Source organism: Bidens hawaiensis, unplaced genomic scaffold, assembly GCF_021521415.1.
Source record: "Bidens hawaiensis isolate Kalapana, Puna unplaced genomic scaffold, B.hawaiensis_p1.1 tig00003781_1, whole genome shotgun sequence".
Taxonomy (NCBI): Eukaryota; Viridiplantae; Streptophyta; class Magnoliopsida; order Asterales; family Asteraceae; genus Bidens; species Bidens hawaiensis.
In genome coordinates, this window is record NW_027491218.1 from 212,884 (window position 1) to 233,264 (window position 20,381).

The 20,381-nt window shown below is 35.8% G+C and overlaps 1 protein-coding gene across 1 annotated transcript; it reads left to right on the top strand.

Annotated features, from left to right (window-relative positions):
- The first annotated feature begins 6,341 nt into the window (after positions 1-6,341).
- On the top strand, positions 6,342-9,640 carry LOC143624389 (transcription factor bHLH30-like). Its single transcript, XM_077095065.1, has 3 exons — positions 6,342-7,188; positions 7,515-7,992; positions 8,942-9,640. Exons 2-3 carry the CDS (start codon positions 7,519-7,521, stop codon positions 9,413-9,415), a joined length of 948 nt encoding a protein of 315 aa, XP_076951180.1. The 5' UTR covers positions 6,342-7,188; positions 7,515-7,518; the 3' UTR covers positions 9,416-9,640.
- The last annotated feature ends 10,741 nt before the right edge of the window (positions 9,641-20,381 follow it).

A 20,381-nucleotide genomic window follows, 5' to 3' on the forward strand; every position in this document is an offset into this window, starting at 1 on the left:
ACATCCAGATCCCACTCTTTTTTGCATAAAGTTTGAACCTTTATCAATTTCAAAACCCGGTTTAGTTGGATCTTAACTAACGAGTTGATTAAGTCCATATTTTAACATCAAGTTTACATTTTTATTGCATAAAAATTCCCAATTTTCCGTTATATCAAATCTTAGGGCAAACTGACCTTAAAAATGTAACCTTTAAGTTTAAACGTACCTTTTTGGATTGCTTCAAGCTATGGATTCGATACCTCACGTGATTATGGACGTGTTTCTTGCTTGTATAGCAAATATCTATCAAAATCTCTTCTTGGTTTGGATTCGGATCTAAAGCCAAAATGGAAGAGAGGTGTTTGTGTGTTTTTTGAGTGTGTATGGAGGCTAGGATAAGAATGAGGGTTTAAGAGTTTTAGGGAGGTTTAATGGAGTTTATATACCTTAAGCCTATAGAACTAGGCCCATCACTATCCCTTTTTTCATCTTTTATTGACCATGCCACACTATTATTTTATTTAACTTAACACACCCTTAAGTAAACGGAATTTCTTTTATTTATTATTTCCAAAACTAGGATGTTACACCCGATAAGCGGTTTTGTTGGCTGCATACCCAACAAAGTAACACTCATCGGCTTTCTCAGCAGATTTGGGGTATGAGTTGGCGTTAGTATGAAGCAGGGTGCATGGACATCCAGATATTTTGAAGTAGTTGACTTGAGGTTTGGTCTTGTAATAGATTTCATAAAGAGACTTCTTTAAACGCTTGTTGATCAGCACATGGTTCTGAAATTAAGCTTGCAACATTGATTGCTTCACTCCAGAAAAACAATGGAAGCTTTGAGTCTAACAACATCATTCTAGCAACCTCGATCAGTGTTTGGTTGCGACGTTCATCAACCCCGTTTTGTTGTGGAGTGTACGGAGCACTGAATTGGCGATCTATCCCCTATGAATGACATAAGTCATTAATAACTCTGTTGCAAAATTCGATTCTATTATCGCTTCTGATGCACTTGACCTTCTAGCCATAAAAGGAAAGTCCAGCTGAAATGCGAAAAGTCATCAGTAACAACAAGACAATGGGCTTTTCGGCCAATTTTCAAAGGATGAATTGGACCAAACAAATCCATGAGCAAAAACTGAATAATGGAATCAACGGAGTTGACGGTCTTGGGCCTGTGAGGAAGCTTGCGTTGTTTGCATTTAGAGCACGAAAGACATTTTTCAATGCAAGAGAAAGTTTTAACAGGCAGCCTCTTCGCTCTCACATGCTCACCTTTGACCAATTTGTTCAAATTCTTAAAATTTACATGACCAAGACGTCTATGCCATAAATATGAGTCGTTCTCCAAGGCTTTGGAAATCAAACATGAAGCAGTTTGTCGTGAATATAAACTTTTCATTTCTAATATATAAGCATCATTATGGCTCGGAGTATGCATTGAAATCCGTTCTTCTAGGACTGTGAAACCTGGTTTCTGAATCAAGCATTCATGTTCAGTGAGTAAGGTGAAGAAGTTCTTGTCACATATTTGGGAAACGCCAAGTAGATTGTGATTGAGTTGTTCCACAAGATTGACATCATCAAACGTTAGAGTGTCGTTTGAACCCTTTCCTCTTTTAGTGATGTTGTCTCATATGTCTCCAGCAAAAGAAACGTGTCCACCATCAAACGTTTGAATGTCAAACATCAAGAACTCATCTCCAATTACGTGTCGGGTGCAGCCACTGTCTAAGTACCATATATTGTTGACAGGCCTTTTTTACTGACCCTACACACATTAGTAGTTAATTAGACATGGATTCCCGAGACTTAGCTGTCTCGGGAAGATCAACCATGAAATCACCAAATTTTATATTGTTTCTTTGAAAAGTGGAATGTTGTGGTGATTTAAAATTGGAAGAACAGTCCACAGGAATCCATGCAGAGACATGTTTCCTAGTTTTAGAAGATTTTTTTAGACTGTCTCCTCTTTGTTTTCAAAACAAAATCCTCCTTTTGATCTTTAGATCCTTTTATTGATTTGGTTTTGGTGAGTTCTTGGACTTTCAGTCTTTGAACTCCTTTTTTATCTTTCCTTTTTGGTTATCCAAAAAGGCTCCTTTGCTTTCTGATTGTTGGATCTCAAATCCATTTCATTGACATCACTGACATTATGATTAGTCCATGATCTCGAGCTGCTAGCACATTGGATCGGGATAGACTAAATTTTCATCTCTTTCGGTTATCGATGTCAGTACTTACAATGTCTTGCAAGGTGAGAAGAGTTAACACAAAAAAACAACATTTTATCCTATGAACACCATAGAACTCATCCGAACTATAATATGGTTGATGCGGTGGGAAAGGTGATCCTTGGAAAGGAACATGATTGTAAAAGCTATTTAATTGGTCCATAACCACAATTATCAAAAGCATTTGCATAATCGGAGTCAACATAATTTTCTTGATAATGACCATAATAGTTGTTATCACAGAAGTTGGATGGTTGAGGATTTTTTACTTGATTGGTTGTTTGAGAAAATAATCGTTTACTTGGTGGAACATATTCATGAAGTACATGCCTTTTCACTTTCAAAAACTATGTCTTTACTTAAACTATCCTCAAACTTACAACTTGATGATGAACAACTTGACATGTTCACATCAACAGGCCTTTTCAAATTGACACAGTTGTCAACAAACGTTTCATCATAAATAGTTTCACAATCACTATCTGAAATAATATCAACATTTTAATTCAAAGAAGTGCCAACATCAACACTTTCACAAATTACATCATCATCTGAAGTTGAATTCAATGTATTTGGGTGGAAATAGTATTGTTATTATTAAAGACAGAATTTGCAAATGATTTCAAATTCACATCAGAAACAAAAAGTGAATTTGACGTTCTTATCCCCGTCACAACTCATGTCCTTTTACACCAACCCACTTTCTTATACACAACTTTCTGAACAAGATGAATTACCCTTAGAATCAACATGCATAAGGATTGGATCAGTTGTTTTGAAACAGGAGAAAAAAATATCTTTGGTTTTGGTACATGACCAATTCCACAGACCATTTGATTCTCAGGAGGGGTATTGAAACTAAAGTGAGGCATGGATGTGTAATTGTCATTAAAAGGTGGTTGAGTTGCCACATATTCGTATCCAAAACCTGTTTTTTGTTTCATACACATCTGTGCTCCAATGATGCCATTTAACTTATCAAACTACATCTCAGATTTGTCTACAGTGATTTTTCTTTGTAATAGCTCAAATTCAAGTTTCTCAATTTTAGCATTTAACTCAACTATTCGTTTTTCATGAAACTCAACTATTTTATTAGACTGAAACAAATTAATATGAAATTTTGCCATGTTGCCATGATGAGTCTTATTCTAGTGGTGTATATCTTATCAGACTTTTTATATTCATCATTCAGATTTTTAGTGCTCAAGTTTTCTTTAATTACAACAACATTATAAGTTCTATAGTATTCTACCTTACTTATACAAGCTTGAGAACAAAGGTGTTTGTGTACCTCGGGAGAGTGGCATGGTTTCCTCTGTGAGTTGAAATTGAAGAAACTTTGTCTTCATTCACAAATGACATCCCATCCATCTTCAACGGGTTTACCAGCTCAATGAATTGGTAAACCTCCCAATCTGGTTCAGTTAATTCAGCAGAATGAGTGATAAGGACCTTGGTGCTTGAACTTGAGTTCTCTTTGTTTGAATTTCCTTGACTAATTGGTGGAACTCTTTGGCCCGAATTCTAACCCATTGGCCTTTTATCATTTTTCTTCCCCCTTCACTGTCAGAGACTTTGGTGATCATGATGTCATTAGCAGGCTTTGCTAGATGGTGCACTCTCTTGTAAAGTGTCCTAGTTCGTTGCAATTGTAGCAACGAAGTTGATACCTATCAAACCCAATACTCTTGTTGTTGAAGTCCCTGAAGCTACTCTTGCCATATTTCTTCATAAAGTTTGTGGCCTTGTGAACTGTCCTGGCCATGTGGTACTCGATGTCCATCTTCTCAAGATCCTTTTCATTGATGTCAAGAATATCGCCTTACTGAAAGGATGGAGGTAGCAGGTTTCCTTGCATTAATTCTTCATGACTAGCCATAAAGGCATGGAAGAGTGTAATGTGGCAATCATCAATAGGAGTAGACTGGCTTGAGCTGGATGTTGTTTGCTGACTTGTGTATCCCTTGAGCCTTGAGAGATTGTTCAACGACTTTGTTGACAACATCTTGGAATGAGCTTGAGTTTGATGAAGCTGTCTGACTTGCTGAGGTCTTGAAGGCTTTGTTGTTATCGCTCTGAGCTGAATACAAGTTACTCCATCCACGGGATGAACAGTTGGGTGTGATTAATTAAGGAAGGCAAAACTGATTCCAGAACCTGTAGAAATCCTAACTTTATTCAGAGAGCTAACATAATTGTTTAATCTAAGCTTGTCATCCATTTCAAAAGACTTAGTTGTGGAGATCAAGTCTTGCAGAGAAATAACGTTTAGATTGGTTGTTCTCTTGATGAAAATGACACTGCTATTCCATGTATATGGTAGTGAATTCAGCAGTTTGTAGTTAAACTCTGACAAATCATTGTTGATTCTAGTGCTTCTCATCTTGGTAATCAACTTCTCAAATCTCCCAATGAGATTTCCAACAGACTCTCCTTGAACATGGTTGAACATGTTGAATTCTCCCTTCAACATTTTCTTTCGGTTATTCCTCATTTCCATGTACCTTCAAAGTTTTCAACCAAGGCATCCCAAAGGCCTTTGCAGTTGTGTGTTCTCTTAAGGCTTGAGCAATATCAGCAGACATACACACACTCATCACACCATAAGCCTTTTCATCCTCAAAAAGCAATTTATTATCATCGTCCACATAACCTTTATGAGGGGTAGGGACATGTCCCTCACGTGTCAAAGTTGTAGGCTTTTGAAGACCATTCTCAATGGATCTGAGGAGAACAAATTCGGTCATTCTTATGTAGTTCTTGAACCTCCATTTAAAATCATCAAAGTTACGTTCAAAAGACATTAACTTTGGAGGTTTTGTTGTGGATCCAGCCTCATTTTCCAACATTAGACAACTTTTCAACATCCTAGGTTCGTTTATCATCTTCTTAATCAAGTTAGGAATGAAACAGACTCAGTCCATAAGCTCTGTACAAACAAATCGAGTTCAAGTTTAAATGAATCGAGTTTTAATTGAACCGAATCGAGTAGTAAATGAATCGAATTGAATAGAAATGAATCGAATCGAGTTACAAAATGAACTGAATTGAATAGAAACTCGATTCGATAGGTTTGAAATTTCGTTTCGATTGGTTTCTGATTTCGATGCGATTGGTTTCAAACTTCGATTTGATTGATTTCAAACTCGATTCGATTGGAAATCTTCACGCAAGTACACTTTTTGCCATTTTTTGAAACTCGATTCAACAAACTGAAAAACAACCGAAGCACCCGTTAACAACTTCAAACCCAAATTCCAATTACAAAGAAACACGCTTCTCAAACCCAAACACTTTTGCGAACACTCAAGCACACTTATTTCATCGATTTCAAGCTTGTAAACACACTAGGTAAGGCCGAAACCCACTTCAAACACTTGAAAACAAATCTCACACTCAAACAAGACCAAAATCCAAGGTTGTGACCCAAGAACTACAACTAGTAGAGCCGAAAGCTCTAATACCAATTGTAAGTCCTATGAACGGATCAAACAACTAATTCTTGAACTAATCTCTAACTACAAGCTGGCGGAAATCACTTGTAGCCAGCACAGATCTCAGATCTTCTTGGTGTTATTATTTACCCGAAATAGAAAAGAATGAGAGAGAGTAAGTGAATGGATAAGGAAGAGTTTTTGCAAAAAGGTTGTAGGTTGTATGGGCATGTCTCACCTTATATAGGTAAAGCAATTCCATGCCCACTTGTGTTATAACGGCACAATGGCCTCAACAAACATGTCATGTCACAGGGCCCAAACATAAAACAGAATAAGCTAACAAGATACATCATAAATTGAATAAACAAATACAAAACACTATTGAACAAAACGGGGCCCAACAATACCCGAGTGAACCTTTCTTGAGACGAGATGTCAGCCGTTATACGGATTTTGACGTTTAAGATCTAACTCACCCATAAACACCTTAAAAGATAAAACTCATTACTGCTAGAAAACCCTTTAAAGTCAAGTTTCAAACTAATTTTTTTCTAAGTTTTGGTTTCGGAATGAAATGTTTCAAGTTTTAATTAGTACAGTTGTTAGCTCGGTTTGATTGAATGCAATGTATTGTAATTCTTTATTCCAAAAGTTGAGTATATATAGACTGTATACATACACGTACACTCTAGAGGAAATAGCTTTATAAATTATGATAGTTAATGGAAAATTTGTTTGACCGATGAAGGTATCAACAATAAAGGCCACAGACCTAACAAAAGCTACATGCTACTAGCTCCCTTTTCCATCATTATACCCTCTTTCTCTATGTGTGTGCTTTATTCTTCGTTATTGTCTTTGGTCGGTCGACAAACTGTGTGTTTTGTGTTCACTGTGCTCAGCTCGTGTTTCCCCCAAACCACCCTTCTCTCTCACCTCTCATAATGCACTTTCAACCAATCATAATTAAGCAACATATTTAAACAAATACGTATGTGTATAGCATTTATTTATAATATTTATATATATGTGCTCGCATGTGCATGTGTGTGTCATTGTATGTGCTATCTATATTTAGGTAGGAAGTTAAGAAAATAAATATTATAATACTTTTTTATTATTTCAAGTAGAAAAGCACAAGTGTGATAGCTAGAGAAATGGATAGTATGAGACAAAAGTGGTGGACATTAATGCCGTAAGAAGAAAGGAAAGCTAATGTCCCCCTCTCTCCTCTCTACAATGAGTGTGTATGTATATGTGTGTATATTTGTATATGTGTGAGAGAGAGAGAGGATTGAGAGGGACCAAAGAAAAAACTAGAAAAGATAAACAATATTTTTATCACAAGGATGAAAAGCTAAGCCTTTTTAATTAACTTTATTGTTTACAAGAATAAAAAGGGTCACAACCCTCCACCCCTTCCTCTTCCCACATCAATCTCACAAACCAAAACCTAACATTTCTTGAGAGAGAAACTCATCAAGTACCTGTTTCTTAGAGTGAGAAAGCATAACATAATTAAGGTGAGTGTTATCCAAGTGTTCTTGCACCCTAAAGAAGTTTTCTTTCTTTAATTATTTGTCATGTTTTGTTTGGTTAATTTCCTTTTAAGATTTGGATTTGCAAGCCAAGTTGTTTAGGGTTTTTTAAGACACTTCTCTTCTCAAATCTTTGTTAATTTACTTTTCTACCCATATATATATATATGTGTATGTGTGTATGCATGCTTATATAGAAGAGAAGAATTAGTAATAAGTGAAAGTGATCATCATCATCATTATCAGAACATTCAAGACACACAACAACAACAAAACATGGATATTAATGATTATTCTTATAACAATACTAGGTTGATGTTCCCATCATCATCAGAAATCTCACCAGTCATGCATCATCATCAACAACCATCATCATGGAGTACTCTACCTCAAGTATTGCACCATAACAAGATCTTCAACCCACTTATTCAATACCCGACCCGAGACCAAGACCCGTTTCTCTCCTCCCAACCACCACCTCCTCAGCTATCATGCTACGGTGGTTTGTTTAACAGAAGTGTGCCAAATGGGTTGCAGTTTGCATACAACGGTAGCTCGTCGTCGGATCATAACTTGAGATTGATATCTGACACACTAGGGCATGTGGTCCAACCCGGATCCGGTCCATTTGGGCTCCAAACTGACATGAGTAAGATGACTGCTCAAGAGATCATGGATGCTAAAGCTTTAGCGGCTTCGAAAAGCCATAGTGAAGCCGAACGACGACGTAGGGAACGAATCAATAATCATCTTGCAAAGCTAAGAAGTTTACTCCCAAGCACCACCAAAGTAAGAATTCATTCATCTAGCCATTTTTTCTTTTTATTATTTTATCATATAAGTATATAACATAAGATCTCTAACGCACATAAACGCTACACGTCAGCTATGATATCAGATTTTCACTAATGTTAAGAAAACAAATTTTCTTTTTATTCTTTTTCAAACACTATTAAAAATTTAATAAATAAAATATATTTTTTTAAATAGTGGTTGTGTGCCATATATCCGGCTCCAATGCGACTGTCCGGCCACGTAGGCCGTTCATTCATCGTTGGGGGTGCTTTAAATCAATGAACCAACATAAAGATCTTGCAAAAACCATTGGAATTGTAAGAATGATTGAAGCTTTTGTTGGTGTGGGTAATATGGTAAGATAAAGAGGAACCAATGAGTAACTATAAGGATCAATATGAAAATTGTTTTGTTGGTGTTTTTGAGTTCCAAGAAATTTTGAAAAGAAACCACACTTTCTTCTAGTAATAACAACACCAGACAAAGTAATTAGCATTCGTGTGTGTCAGTGATGACACAAAACACAAACCCTATGTGTGTGTTTTTACCCATGCCCATGCTTTAAACCCATCATTACAAACACACTTATGATATTAAACTTGCAAGTTACTATTGTTTTGAAATGCTCAACTATCTTTTTAACTTATAAGAACCCACCATCTTTTGTTTTCTTTTTCACATAATGATGATCATTCCACATTCATTCACACATACATTGATAGAATATATATTCATCAAAGAATAAAAATCAATGTACAAGTATACATCAATATGATCATGTATGTAAATAGCGAAAATTTAAGTATAAAAATGGAGTTATATATGAATTAACACTACAAAACATAGAGTATCAACAGTTGTCCATCAGTAAATTAATCATTAGAGATACTCATTTGTTTAGTAGTATGAACTAATCGTTATTAAACTTTTGTTTATACTTTAGACGGACAAGGCTTCGTTGCTAGCTGAAGTCATACAACACGTAAAGGAGCTAAAGCGCCAAACGTCAATAATCACCGAACAAAGTCCAGTCCCAACGGAGATCGATGAATTGTCAGTGGACAACGCGTCAGACAAAGATGGTAAACTTGTAATCAGAGCCTCATTATGTTGTGAGGATCGATCAGATCTCTTACCGGAGCTCATCAAGACATTAAAAGCGCTTCGATTAAAAACCCTAAAAGCCGAGATCACAACCCTTGGTGGACGTGTGAAGAATGTTTTATTCATTACCGCGGAAGATCACCATTTAACCGGAAATGATGATCAGCAAAAGGTGAATTACTCGATAAGCACGATACAAGAAGCACTCAAACAAGTGATGGAGAAAGCAAATGGTGTTGAATCCTCTTGTGGGAGTGTAAAGAGACAAAGAACAAATAGCATCAGCATCCTTGAGCATCATAGATCTTTTTAACCATATGCAAGGGACATATTTAAAGTCATCAACTTGCTAATCTTTAGGGTTTAATTATGTTTGGTTTGTTACATTGTGTGGGGTGTTTTGCTTGTTTCCTTCTTTTTCGTTAGTGTTTTTAGCTAGTCTTCATGGGCATGCTTAATATGAATCTGTTCTCGTGATTGTGTGTATGAAGATCAAATGTCTAGTACTACATGGAAAATTGATTTTTCATATATTTCACTAAAAAGTAGTGTCTACATTTATACGAAGGAAAAACAAGCAACAAGCTACATGCGTATGGGATCTTCATTTTTCTGTATTTCTGCTTGTTCTTCTTAAAAACTTCAATTATCTTCATTCGTTCCATTTAAAGTGCTCACATTTTCTTTTTTATTTGTCCCATCATAAATGTCTACTTTCAAAATTTATTAGCTAATTTTCAAGTTTACCCTTAAATATACACAACTAACATTAATAAACAATATTTATGGACGCAATTTCCAATGACATTATTGTTTTTTTTGAACGACCAACTAAGTAACGCTGGGTACTCCGTACACGGCCCCCACTGGCTAAAGGTATTCCGATCCGGCCACGAGTCTGGACGGACTAAGCCCCTAGCAGTCCACCTATTGAGGGATTCTCCGGATAAAACCCGACCCCCACGCCCGCCAAACGGCACGACAACGAGGATGCGGTAATTAAACCGGGTGAGATCAGGACTCGAACCCTGAAAAGCCATGGATACAATTATTTGGTAAAAAAATAATTATTTAATCTACCTTAAATTTTGTGTGTTTCAAAATAAGACATTTTAATCGACGGAGGAGAGTATTTTATTAAAGGATAATCCATCGATACAATTATTTTTCGTCACGTTGAGAATTAAGTAGTAAAATAAACCATAACTTGTTTCTATTTCTCTCACCCCTCGATCTCTTTTTCTCTCTAAACATATACAAAGTTGGTGGCATACTGGCATAGGTCTAATGATGAAAAGGTGACGATGTGGTTTACATCATCATTACATATGCAAGTACCACGCTCTCAGGTTTGGTAATCCATAATATAACTTATCAGTTCAATAAGCAAGAGGCAAGAAATGTGTTGTTTGTCGTAATTAAGACGTGTATGGATTACTTTTTTTTAGGATTGTAGATAGCTTTCGGGTTCAAGTACCGATACAATTTGGTTAGTAATGTTTTTCTTAACATATTTAGGTGTATCGGGATTTCTGTTAAAAAGAAACCCTGTAAATTTCTTGACCGACATGTTGGATGAAAGGTCACTACCAAAAAACAGAAAATTTTGCGACAGCAGATTTTGTGGGAAAATTGTTGGAACAAGCCATTAGCGACAAGCCTCCGACAAAAACTGTTTGTCGAAAAAACCCTCGTAGGAAAAGTTGTTTCCGACAAAGTATAGACCAATTTTCCTACAAATTAGCGACCTAAAATTCTCGTGGATAATTTCCGACAACATTTCGACAATTGTATTTTTATTACCCTACGACAAAATTGGCACAAGTTTCCTACGAACTGGTCTTTTCATAAATTATATATTTATTTTCATTTATTAATAATTATAAAAATATAATAAATCAAAAATTGTAGTATTTTGTATTTATTTTTTTATTTTTCAACACCTACAATTTTCCGACAATTTTGAATATTTACTTTTATTTTTTATTTTTTTAAAGCCGACAATTTTCCTACAATTCTAAAACTTTCATTTTTATTTTTTATATTATATAATACTGCCACCTTTCCGACAACTTTAAATCATATGAAAAAAATACTAAAAAAATTGCAGAAAAATTCCCAAAAAACCTGTTTTAATATATAAATCACAATTTACAACCAAAAACATATTTTAACAAATACAATTACTGGTCCACTATTTTTTTCAGAAATTCTTCAAGTTGTTTTTGTAACTTTTGCTCCTTTGTGTCTCGTTAGACCGGCTCTCGTTCCAGTTCGATTCGTTCTTGTTCCCGCTTTCATTTCCTGATTTCTTTCAGTTCCAAACTGTTTGACAATTGTCTCAAGCATCCCACTCTTTTTGTAATTTGGATCAAACATCTTGGACCTAAAATTTGTGAAACATACACAATTAATACATAATACATACTTACACACACATGCTCAAAATAGGTACATTTCAAAAAGGGCTGTGCACAAAATTGATAAAAGTCAAAATAAGTTGTGATCAAAATAGGTTTGGGTCAAACAGTTTTCTTTCCAAAAAAAACATCAAAAGAAAACCATATACAGCTCATCTGATGCAGTTATAATTGGTATCCCTTGAACTATAATGCAGAAAAGGCATATGTATACATATCATGACAAAACGTGCAAAGTTTATAAGATTCGAACAACCATTTATTCGCTTTGAGATCAACTAATTAACCACTCTGAAATACTAAATCCAACAAATAATCCCCTAAAATAACTCCATGATTGCAACACATTATTTTGCTGATAACCAAACATTTTATAAACTCAATAAACATTTCTAGGAGTTACCTTGGCTTCAAATCAGCTAAAACATATGCAGTCCAGTTTTAGACCTTCTCCCCTTTCCTAAAAGATTGTCCAAGTGGCAAAGAGAGCATGCAAGCAACTTTTACCTATTATGACTTATTAAAAGCAATTCCAACCTGTGTCAATGACAACAATATGTATTCAAAGATTTGATCAAATTTAAACAAAACTAATAATCAAACTAATTTAAAAAACCATGCATTTCATAAAACACATGATGAACATGTTGGTTAACAAAAATTTACTCTACAAAATTTGTGTGCCCCTGTAACTCAGACTAGATTAATCAAATAGAAGCAAAGAGCAATTAAATTAATAAAATAGGAACGCTCATCATGTTGCAGGAGTAAAGCATGCATGTTTGGTTGTGTCCACGGCTAAGCAGGCATATCGTTGCCCGCTGCTGATGCCCTAGAACCATGTCCATCGTCAGTGCCCCACAATTGCATTTATCGCCACTTAAGTAATAGGTCACAAAGATGAAAACAAAAGACCAAGAACACATTGAACCCGTTAATGATAAAAACTAATCTAAATCAACTTGTTTGAAGTAAATGGGTTAAAATTACCTCCTTTCGAGTTTCCACAGATGACAGCTACTGGATCACCATGTAATTTTCACCAACAAGAAATAAACATGTTGGGGAGAGACACCAGGTTCATTGATTTCTTTGATGATATCATTAACTTCATCAGGTTTAAACTACAAAAAAGAATACATTAATGCAAGTATTATCATCTGTGTCTAATCACTTGTAACCAAGCATCAATGTTTATGAACAAATTAGGACATGGCATGATCAATTTGACCAGGTTTATAAAGTTTATTAGAAACATAATACAATTGATAATAAAATATAAAAGAACATATTACACACATAATTATCATTTAGCAAATGAACCCTAACTCACACACATGCATTTATTAAAAACTGAAATCAGTCCCTAAAACAATTGATCACAAACATATTAATCGAAGTCTCCAACATATAATTCAAAGTGAAGCCTACTAGTTTGCAAAGGTCTCCTACAATTAATGACCCAACATACATTAACATAACAAGGTTGATGTCACCAGCCCACAATAACAATTCAAATAGATGGCTCTGTAGATCAATACAATTAACTTTTCATAAGACTACAACTGCTATTCATATAATGTGTTCCTTTCTTCAATCTAATTTCTTAATCCTAACTACAACTCATAAAAATGGAAGATATACCTAAGGAAAGAAAGAGTTCTTCTTCAGCGTTGGTGTCAGGAGTGTGGGGAGAGGGAGAGGTAATCATCGGCGACGAGCTATGACCTTTGGGGGGATGGGGGTTTCGTGGGTTATGGGGGTAGTAGTCTTTTTAGGTGAAAAGTACTTTGAAGGGAAAAAATTGGAGGTAAATCTTGATTTCGGAGGGATTTTAGAATTTGTGAAACTTCATTTTGTTGGGATATAGAAATAAAAACCTATAAAGGTTTTATAATATTAATGTAAGTTAAACAATACATATATTACATTAAATTAGTGTTTTACCCGACGGGATGTTGAAACCAGGTGTTGGTAAAATCTTAGCGTTATAACAGTGAGTTGACACGAACTTAGTCCATATTGTTAACATTTGTTACGATGTACACCGTTGGTAAAACTTGATAGATAAAACACGAAAAATAAATTCATCAAATTAACATATAAAAAATATAGTATTTAAAATTTAAAACGACGTTTATTTGGTGGGTAAAACCCGTGCAGTTGTAATTATCGATATCTCAAAAATCGGTCTTTGATCGAAATCCGACATTTTCCGCATTAAATGCATGGATGACAAGTTCATATATATAAGAATACCAAATGTATGATGTGGCGCTCCCCCCCCCCCCCCACCACACCCCACTAGGCCTGTTCACGAGCCGAGCCCGAGCCAAGGCAAGCTCAAGCTCGGCTCAATATTCAATCGAGTTGGCTCGGCTCGAGCTCGAACTCTTAATCGAGCTAAAAATGTGAGCTCAAGCTCGGCTCGGTTTTAAATCGAGCCGGCTCGGCTCGTTTTACCTGTAATAATAACGATTATATGCAACCATCAAGTTAAACTAAATAAATATGACGTTGAGATCAACACCAGCCAAATACAAACTAAATAAATACGTCTAATAACACCATCGAAAACAAAAATATGTTCAACAAGTTTAAACCAAACCAAATACAAAATTAACAGAGAAGTATTATCTATGAGCGGCGGCCGATGGCGGAGGTGAATATGAGCGGTGGCCGGTGGCGGAGGTGAATATGAGTTGCTAGGGTTAGGGTGGAAAACGGAACGTTTTCAAATGTTACACCGTTTGTCTTTTTGTCATAACCCGTTTAGTTTTTTTCGTTAATACAAATTAGTCATTTTACCATTTTAATTATATAACCATTTTAATAACTAAAAATAGACAATAAAAAATTATGTGTTCTTCACTTCACCCACCGTCATCACCCAACCCCACCCTACACCACCACTTGCTACCATCCAACAACCATCATCTCCTCCACTTTTTCACCAAATCAGCCACCAGTACCCATCACCAATCAAGGACACCACTGATTGCCTCCCCCACCTGTAACACCCTATCCTCTTCTTTTTGGATCTAAAGACCTAACAACTTTGAATCAACAATCAATGACAATAGGGGTGTTAAAAGATAGTCCTGGTGCTTCTGCAATGACATAAGTACGAGAAAACCAATTCGCCATATTTTCCGACAAAATTCCGACCATGGTTCGAATTTCCATCAGGCTTCATCATTCACCGGAACCCTCTTCTTACTACTAATCTGCAACGGACAATAATAAGTCATGGTTGCCTTAATGGACCCTATTGGGTCTTAACAGCTCTTAATGGTCTATTATAGCCTATTAATATATCATATTAGATCTTTAATGTTGTATTAGTTGAAGTGAGTCATATTAGTCCTTAACGAGGGCCTTATTGAGCATTAATAACTCTTAACCGTCCATTATCGTCTCTGTCATACATCTTAAAATGTTGTATCAGGTTGTAGTAAGACATACAAGATTTTAAAATGTCTTGCCTATTTTAATAGACCACATTGGGCATTTGGGCCTTGATAGCTCTCTTAATAACCTGATATGGCATTTATGATGTCATATTACGTCTTAAGGAGTTGGTTTATACTAGTCATACTAGTTTAAACGAACAAATATAACTTATATGAACTAATAAATAAATTTAACGAATACACAAGCATATTAACACACTCGTAAACATACATGCATTTAATTATTAATGCTTTTTAAATTACAAAAAATAATAAATAAAAAAAAACTCAATTCTTTCTTTATAGAAATACAAGTAACATTATATAATAAATATAGAAAATGAATTAAAAATACATATACAAACTGGTGGGACACTTGTCGAAAATATGAAACGTTTCACACAATTTTTCAACTAGTTATAAAAAGATATTATTATTATTTATTAAGTAAACATGTTTCATGGTTTAATAAATATAATAAAATGAATTTAAAAATATAAATATAGATTTGTGGGAAAGTTGTTCCGACGATTTTCCGACAATTTATAATTTTTTTGTTATTAAAAAATAAGTTACATGATTTAATAAGTATAATAAAAAACTAAAAAATAAAATTGATGTCGAAAATATTTATTTTATATATTAGATTGATAATTAATAAATAAGTTAACTTAGAAAAGATATATTAAAAAAATAGAAAAATATGTTTGTGGGAAACTAGTAGGAAATGCATATATATTCCGACAATTTTCTAACAATTTTAGAAAAAAATATTGATTTGAAATGATAAATAAACAAGGTAATTTGTTTTATATTTATATTAAACGAATTGAAAATTTATAAATTAGATTTGTGGAAAGTTTGTCGGTGTATTGTCGGAATTACTTATTGTTACCGACGAAATATCGACAACTAAATGTTTGTCGCTATATTGTATGAAAGTTGAAGGAAAACTTATGGTTGTTTTTTTTGTTTTTGTTATTGAAGGAAAGTTGTGGTTGATTTGTGGAAAAGTTCATTTGTTGGTACTTTGTCGGAAACTTTTGTGGGAAACATAGCAGTTTTCTAGTAGTGGGTCAACACTCAGATCGACTGACATTTTGGTTTTTGGATTGATAGGAGGAAAACATGATTGTGTAGATCTGATAAGGCTTTCAATCCTCTGTTGTGGGCTAGAGGAGTAGTGTTTTCACTGTTAGAATATTCTAGATCAATCATTATCTATAATCAAGGGAGAGGATCACGTAATTAAGGGACAATATTTTCCATGATTAGTTTTTCCATGTTTAGATTATTTACCTCCTATTTAACTCTATCTCTTGTATGATTTATTGACATAATAAAAAATCAAATTTCCTTTCTATCTCTATACCTTTGATCATGGTATCATAACATAATCCTGGAAATTCATAAACTCATCAAAACCCTAGCCACCCATAATCGAAACCTGCAATCCAACATGGCAGACCAAAACACCACTTTGACCAAAATATCCGATGAATTAACCATGAAAATCGCTGCGCTATTAAGAAACGGTCTCGGGGTACAATCAACAACAACCAATTCTGAGAATCTCTCTCTCGGATTTAAACTTGAAGGGGATAATTATGCAATGTGGGCAACCCTGATGAAAAAGGCTATTGGGGGGTAGGGGGAGAATTTCTCACATTACCGGGGAACCATTACCTCCGTCAAAAAGTGATGCAACGTTTGCATGATGGGAACAAGATGATCAGTGTGTTTTTACATGGTTAATCCAAAATATTGATGCTAGTTTGGTGAATAATGTCTCGCAGTATCCGACTGCGAAGGCCCTTTGGGATGGCCTTGCGGTTACATATGGTTCCGAAACAGACTCACTGCAAGTGTTTGATCTTCACAAAAAGGCAAACTCATTGAGGCAAGGAGGAGATACCTTAGAAGATTGCTGGAACAAACTACAAAAAATATGGATGACCATTGACAGAAGAGACCCGAACCCGATGAAACACCCTGAAGATATTCAAACCTATAATAACAAAATTCAAGAACAGAGACTCTTTCAATTGTTAATGGCCATCGACGACAAGTTGGAACCAATTAAGCGGGACATCCTGAAAAAAGATCCCCTACCTTCGGTTGAAGCTGCATATGCGACGATACGGCGAGAAGTAGCAAGACTCAATATTCTAAAACCTATCACCACTGAAACCGACAAGCCATCTAAAATCGGCCTGGGTCTAGTAGGAAAGGAATCAACCGGAAGACCTAAAACCCGTTCAGAGCCACAGCGAGGAAAAGATAAAGAAGATAAATCGAAGTTATATTGTACCCATTGTAAGATGAAGAGACATACTAAGGAGACATGCTTCAAGATTGTTGGTTATCCGGAATGGTGGGAGAAACCGGGGCAGCAGGGCAAGGCGGCCGCTGTCGTTGGAAGCCGGGAATCGACGTCTCTGGAACAGGAGGAAGATCTGATTGGTTTTGGTGGTGTGGCTGCTGGAATCGATCAAGAGGATGCAACAGGTAAAGGGTTTTGGAGAAATCATACTCTAAACCCTTCAATTCTTAATCCCAAGTATTTTAGTCCAAATTGTTTTGAGTATGACAAGTAGGCCCCTAGCATTTTTAATCTAAAATCTAAAGAATATCAAACTAGTTCCACACATAACACTAGTTCAAAAAAAATTAACCAAATGGATTTTTGAGTGTGGAGCTACGGATACTATGACATATGATCATAAAGATATTTTAAACATGTCTCCCTCATCATAAACGTATATCGAAACCGCTAGTGAAGAACGGGTTAAGGTCGAAGGGGGAGGTTCAATTGAATTCTCTAAGAAAATGAAGCTAAACAAGTGTCTCTATATCCCAACATTATCTTCAAAGTTGTTGTCTGTAAGCCATGTGATGAAAGAATTGAACAGTGTGGTACTAATGTATCCAACATTTTGCATTTTGCAGGACATTCTTACGAAGGAGATAATTGGGCATGGTACTGAGAGAGGAGACCTCTACTATGTTGATGAGGTTACTCACAAGGGACATGCCATGCTTGCTCACGGAACGGCTGATAGACAGCTTTGGTTATGGCATCGTCGTCTTGGTCATCCGTCATTTGGGTATCTTAAGTCGTTATTTCCGAGTCTTTTTTTGAATAAATCACTAATATGAAGTGTGAAACTTGTATTCTTGCTAAAAACCATAGAGTGTCCTTTGACCAGAGTAATACTCGGGTTAAGTCTGTGTTCTCTTTGATACATTCTGATGTTTGGGGTCCAGCTCCAAATTCTAATAAAAATCGATTTAAATATTTTGTGTTGTTTGTTGATGATTTTTCTCGAATGACTTGGGTATATTATATGAAACATAAATCACAGGTTCCTGAAAAATTCTTTATGTTTTATAAAATGATTCAAACACAGTTCAACAAGAAAATACAAATTCTTCGTTCTGATAATGGTGGAGAGTTTGTAAATCAGTCGATGAAAAATTTCTTTCAGGAAAATGGTCTTATTCATCAAACCACGTGTCCCAACACACCTCAACAAAATGGTGTTGTTGAACGAAAAAATCGAATTTTACTTGAAAAATGTCGTGCTATGATAATTGAATCTCAAACCCCTCAGTATTTCTGGCCTGAAGCAATAGCAACTTCCGTATACCTTCTTAATCATCTTCCAACTCAAATTCTAAAACATAAAACTCCTTTACAAACACTAGCAAGTCAAGTCCCTATTCCTTCTGTCTTAACCCTATTACCACGCGTCTTTGGGTGTACGGTGTATGTCCATATTCCCAAGTCTGATAGGAATAAACTTGAACCTTGCGCAGAAAAGTGTGTGTTTGTAGGATACGCCACTCATCAAAAGGGGTATCGGTGTTATAATCCAGTCACTCGTCGCACCCATGTTACTATGGATTGTGACTTCTTGGAGTATGAATTCTATTTCTCCGATCAATCTAGCGTTCCAGGGGAGAGAGTTAGGGAATCGCTAGATTGGCTAAGTCACCAAAGTTGTCCCAATGCTATTCTAACAAAGCGGGTAGATGGAGCCACCGAGCCTCTCACGACCAGCATAGATGGGGCTGACAAACCAGTTTACACAACCAATGAATCTACTTCGGATGATGTCCAACAAGAGGTAAATGAATATCCTGATATTTTCTCCGATGATTTAAATAATAGTAATATTCATGGTGACAGCCCAGTTACAGAAACTGAACCAGAAGAACCACAGTCTCGTGTCCTTCCTCCAAGGAAAAATAGAGGTGTGCCAGCGGATCGATACTCGCCAGAACATGTGTCTCGGTCCTCTAGGTACCCGGTAAATGTAGACAGGGAGAGAGTTGCTGATGTTGCGAAAGATTTCTCGGCCACAATACTTTCAGAAAATATTCCAAAAACAGCTCAAGAAGCAAGTAAGAAGATTGAATGGCAAGAGGCTATGAATACAAAAGTGAAAGCCCTTATAAAAAATGACACATGGGAGAAGTGCGTGTTACCTGCAGGAAAGAAACCGGTTGGTTGCAGGTGGGTGTTTACCATCAAGTATAAAGCTGATGGAACGATAGAACGATATAAAGCGAGGTTGGTAGCTAAAGGATATACCCAAACATATGGTATCGACTATTCTGAAACTTTTTCTCCGGTTGCCAAAATTGATACTATCAGGGTGTTATTTTCAGTTGCAGCAAACAAAGATTGGCCTCTTCACCAGTTTGATGTTAAAAATGCTTTTCTACATGGAAATCTAGAAGAGGAGGTATATATGGAAGTCCCACCGGGTTTTTCTGATGGTTTTAAAAAAAATGAGGTGTGCAAACTCAAAAAAGGCTTTATACGGGCTCAAACAATCTCCGCGTGCATGGTTTGGAAGGTTTACTATGGCTATGAAGCGATATGGGTACAAACAGAGTAATGCTGACCATACCCTATTCTTAAAGAGGAGGGGAGATTTAGTTACATGCCTAATAATATATGTTGATGACATAATCATCACAGTAAGTGATGAAGAAGAAATTATTTCACTTCGAAAGAATCTATTTAAAGAATTTGAAATGAAGGATCTTGGAAGGCTAAAGTATTTTCTAGGGATTGAAGTTCTCTGGTCAAAAAGGGGAATTTTCATTTCTCAATGGAAATATTTACTGGACTTGTTGGCAGAAACAGGTATGGTGGATTGCAAACCAAGTGGCACTCCATGGTAGTAAATCATAAACTCAAGATTATTGAAGGGGCTGAGCTAGCAGATCGTGAAAGGTACCAAAGGCTGGTAGGCAAGCTAATCTACTTGGCTCATACCAGACCGGACATTGCCTATGCTGTTGGGGTGGTAAGTCAATTCATGCATCAACCTCAGTTAGAGCGCATATGGAAGCAGTTATGAGAATTATAAGATATCTTAAGGGTACTCCAGGA

Coding starts and splice junctions, on each gene's coding strand:
- LOC143624389 (XM_077095065.1), top strand. CDS start 7,519: ATGTTCCCATCATCATCAGAAATCTCACCAGTCATGCATCATCATCAA. Junction 7,993..8,941: donor TACTCCCAAGCACCACCAAA/GTAAGAATTCAT, acceptor TTTATACTTTAG/ACGGACAAGGCTTCGTTGCT.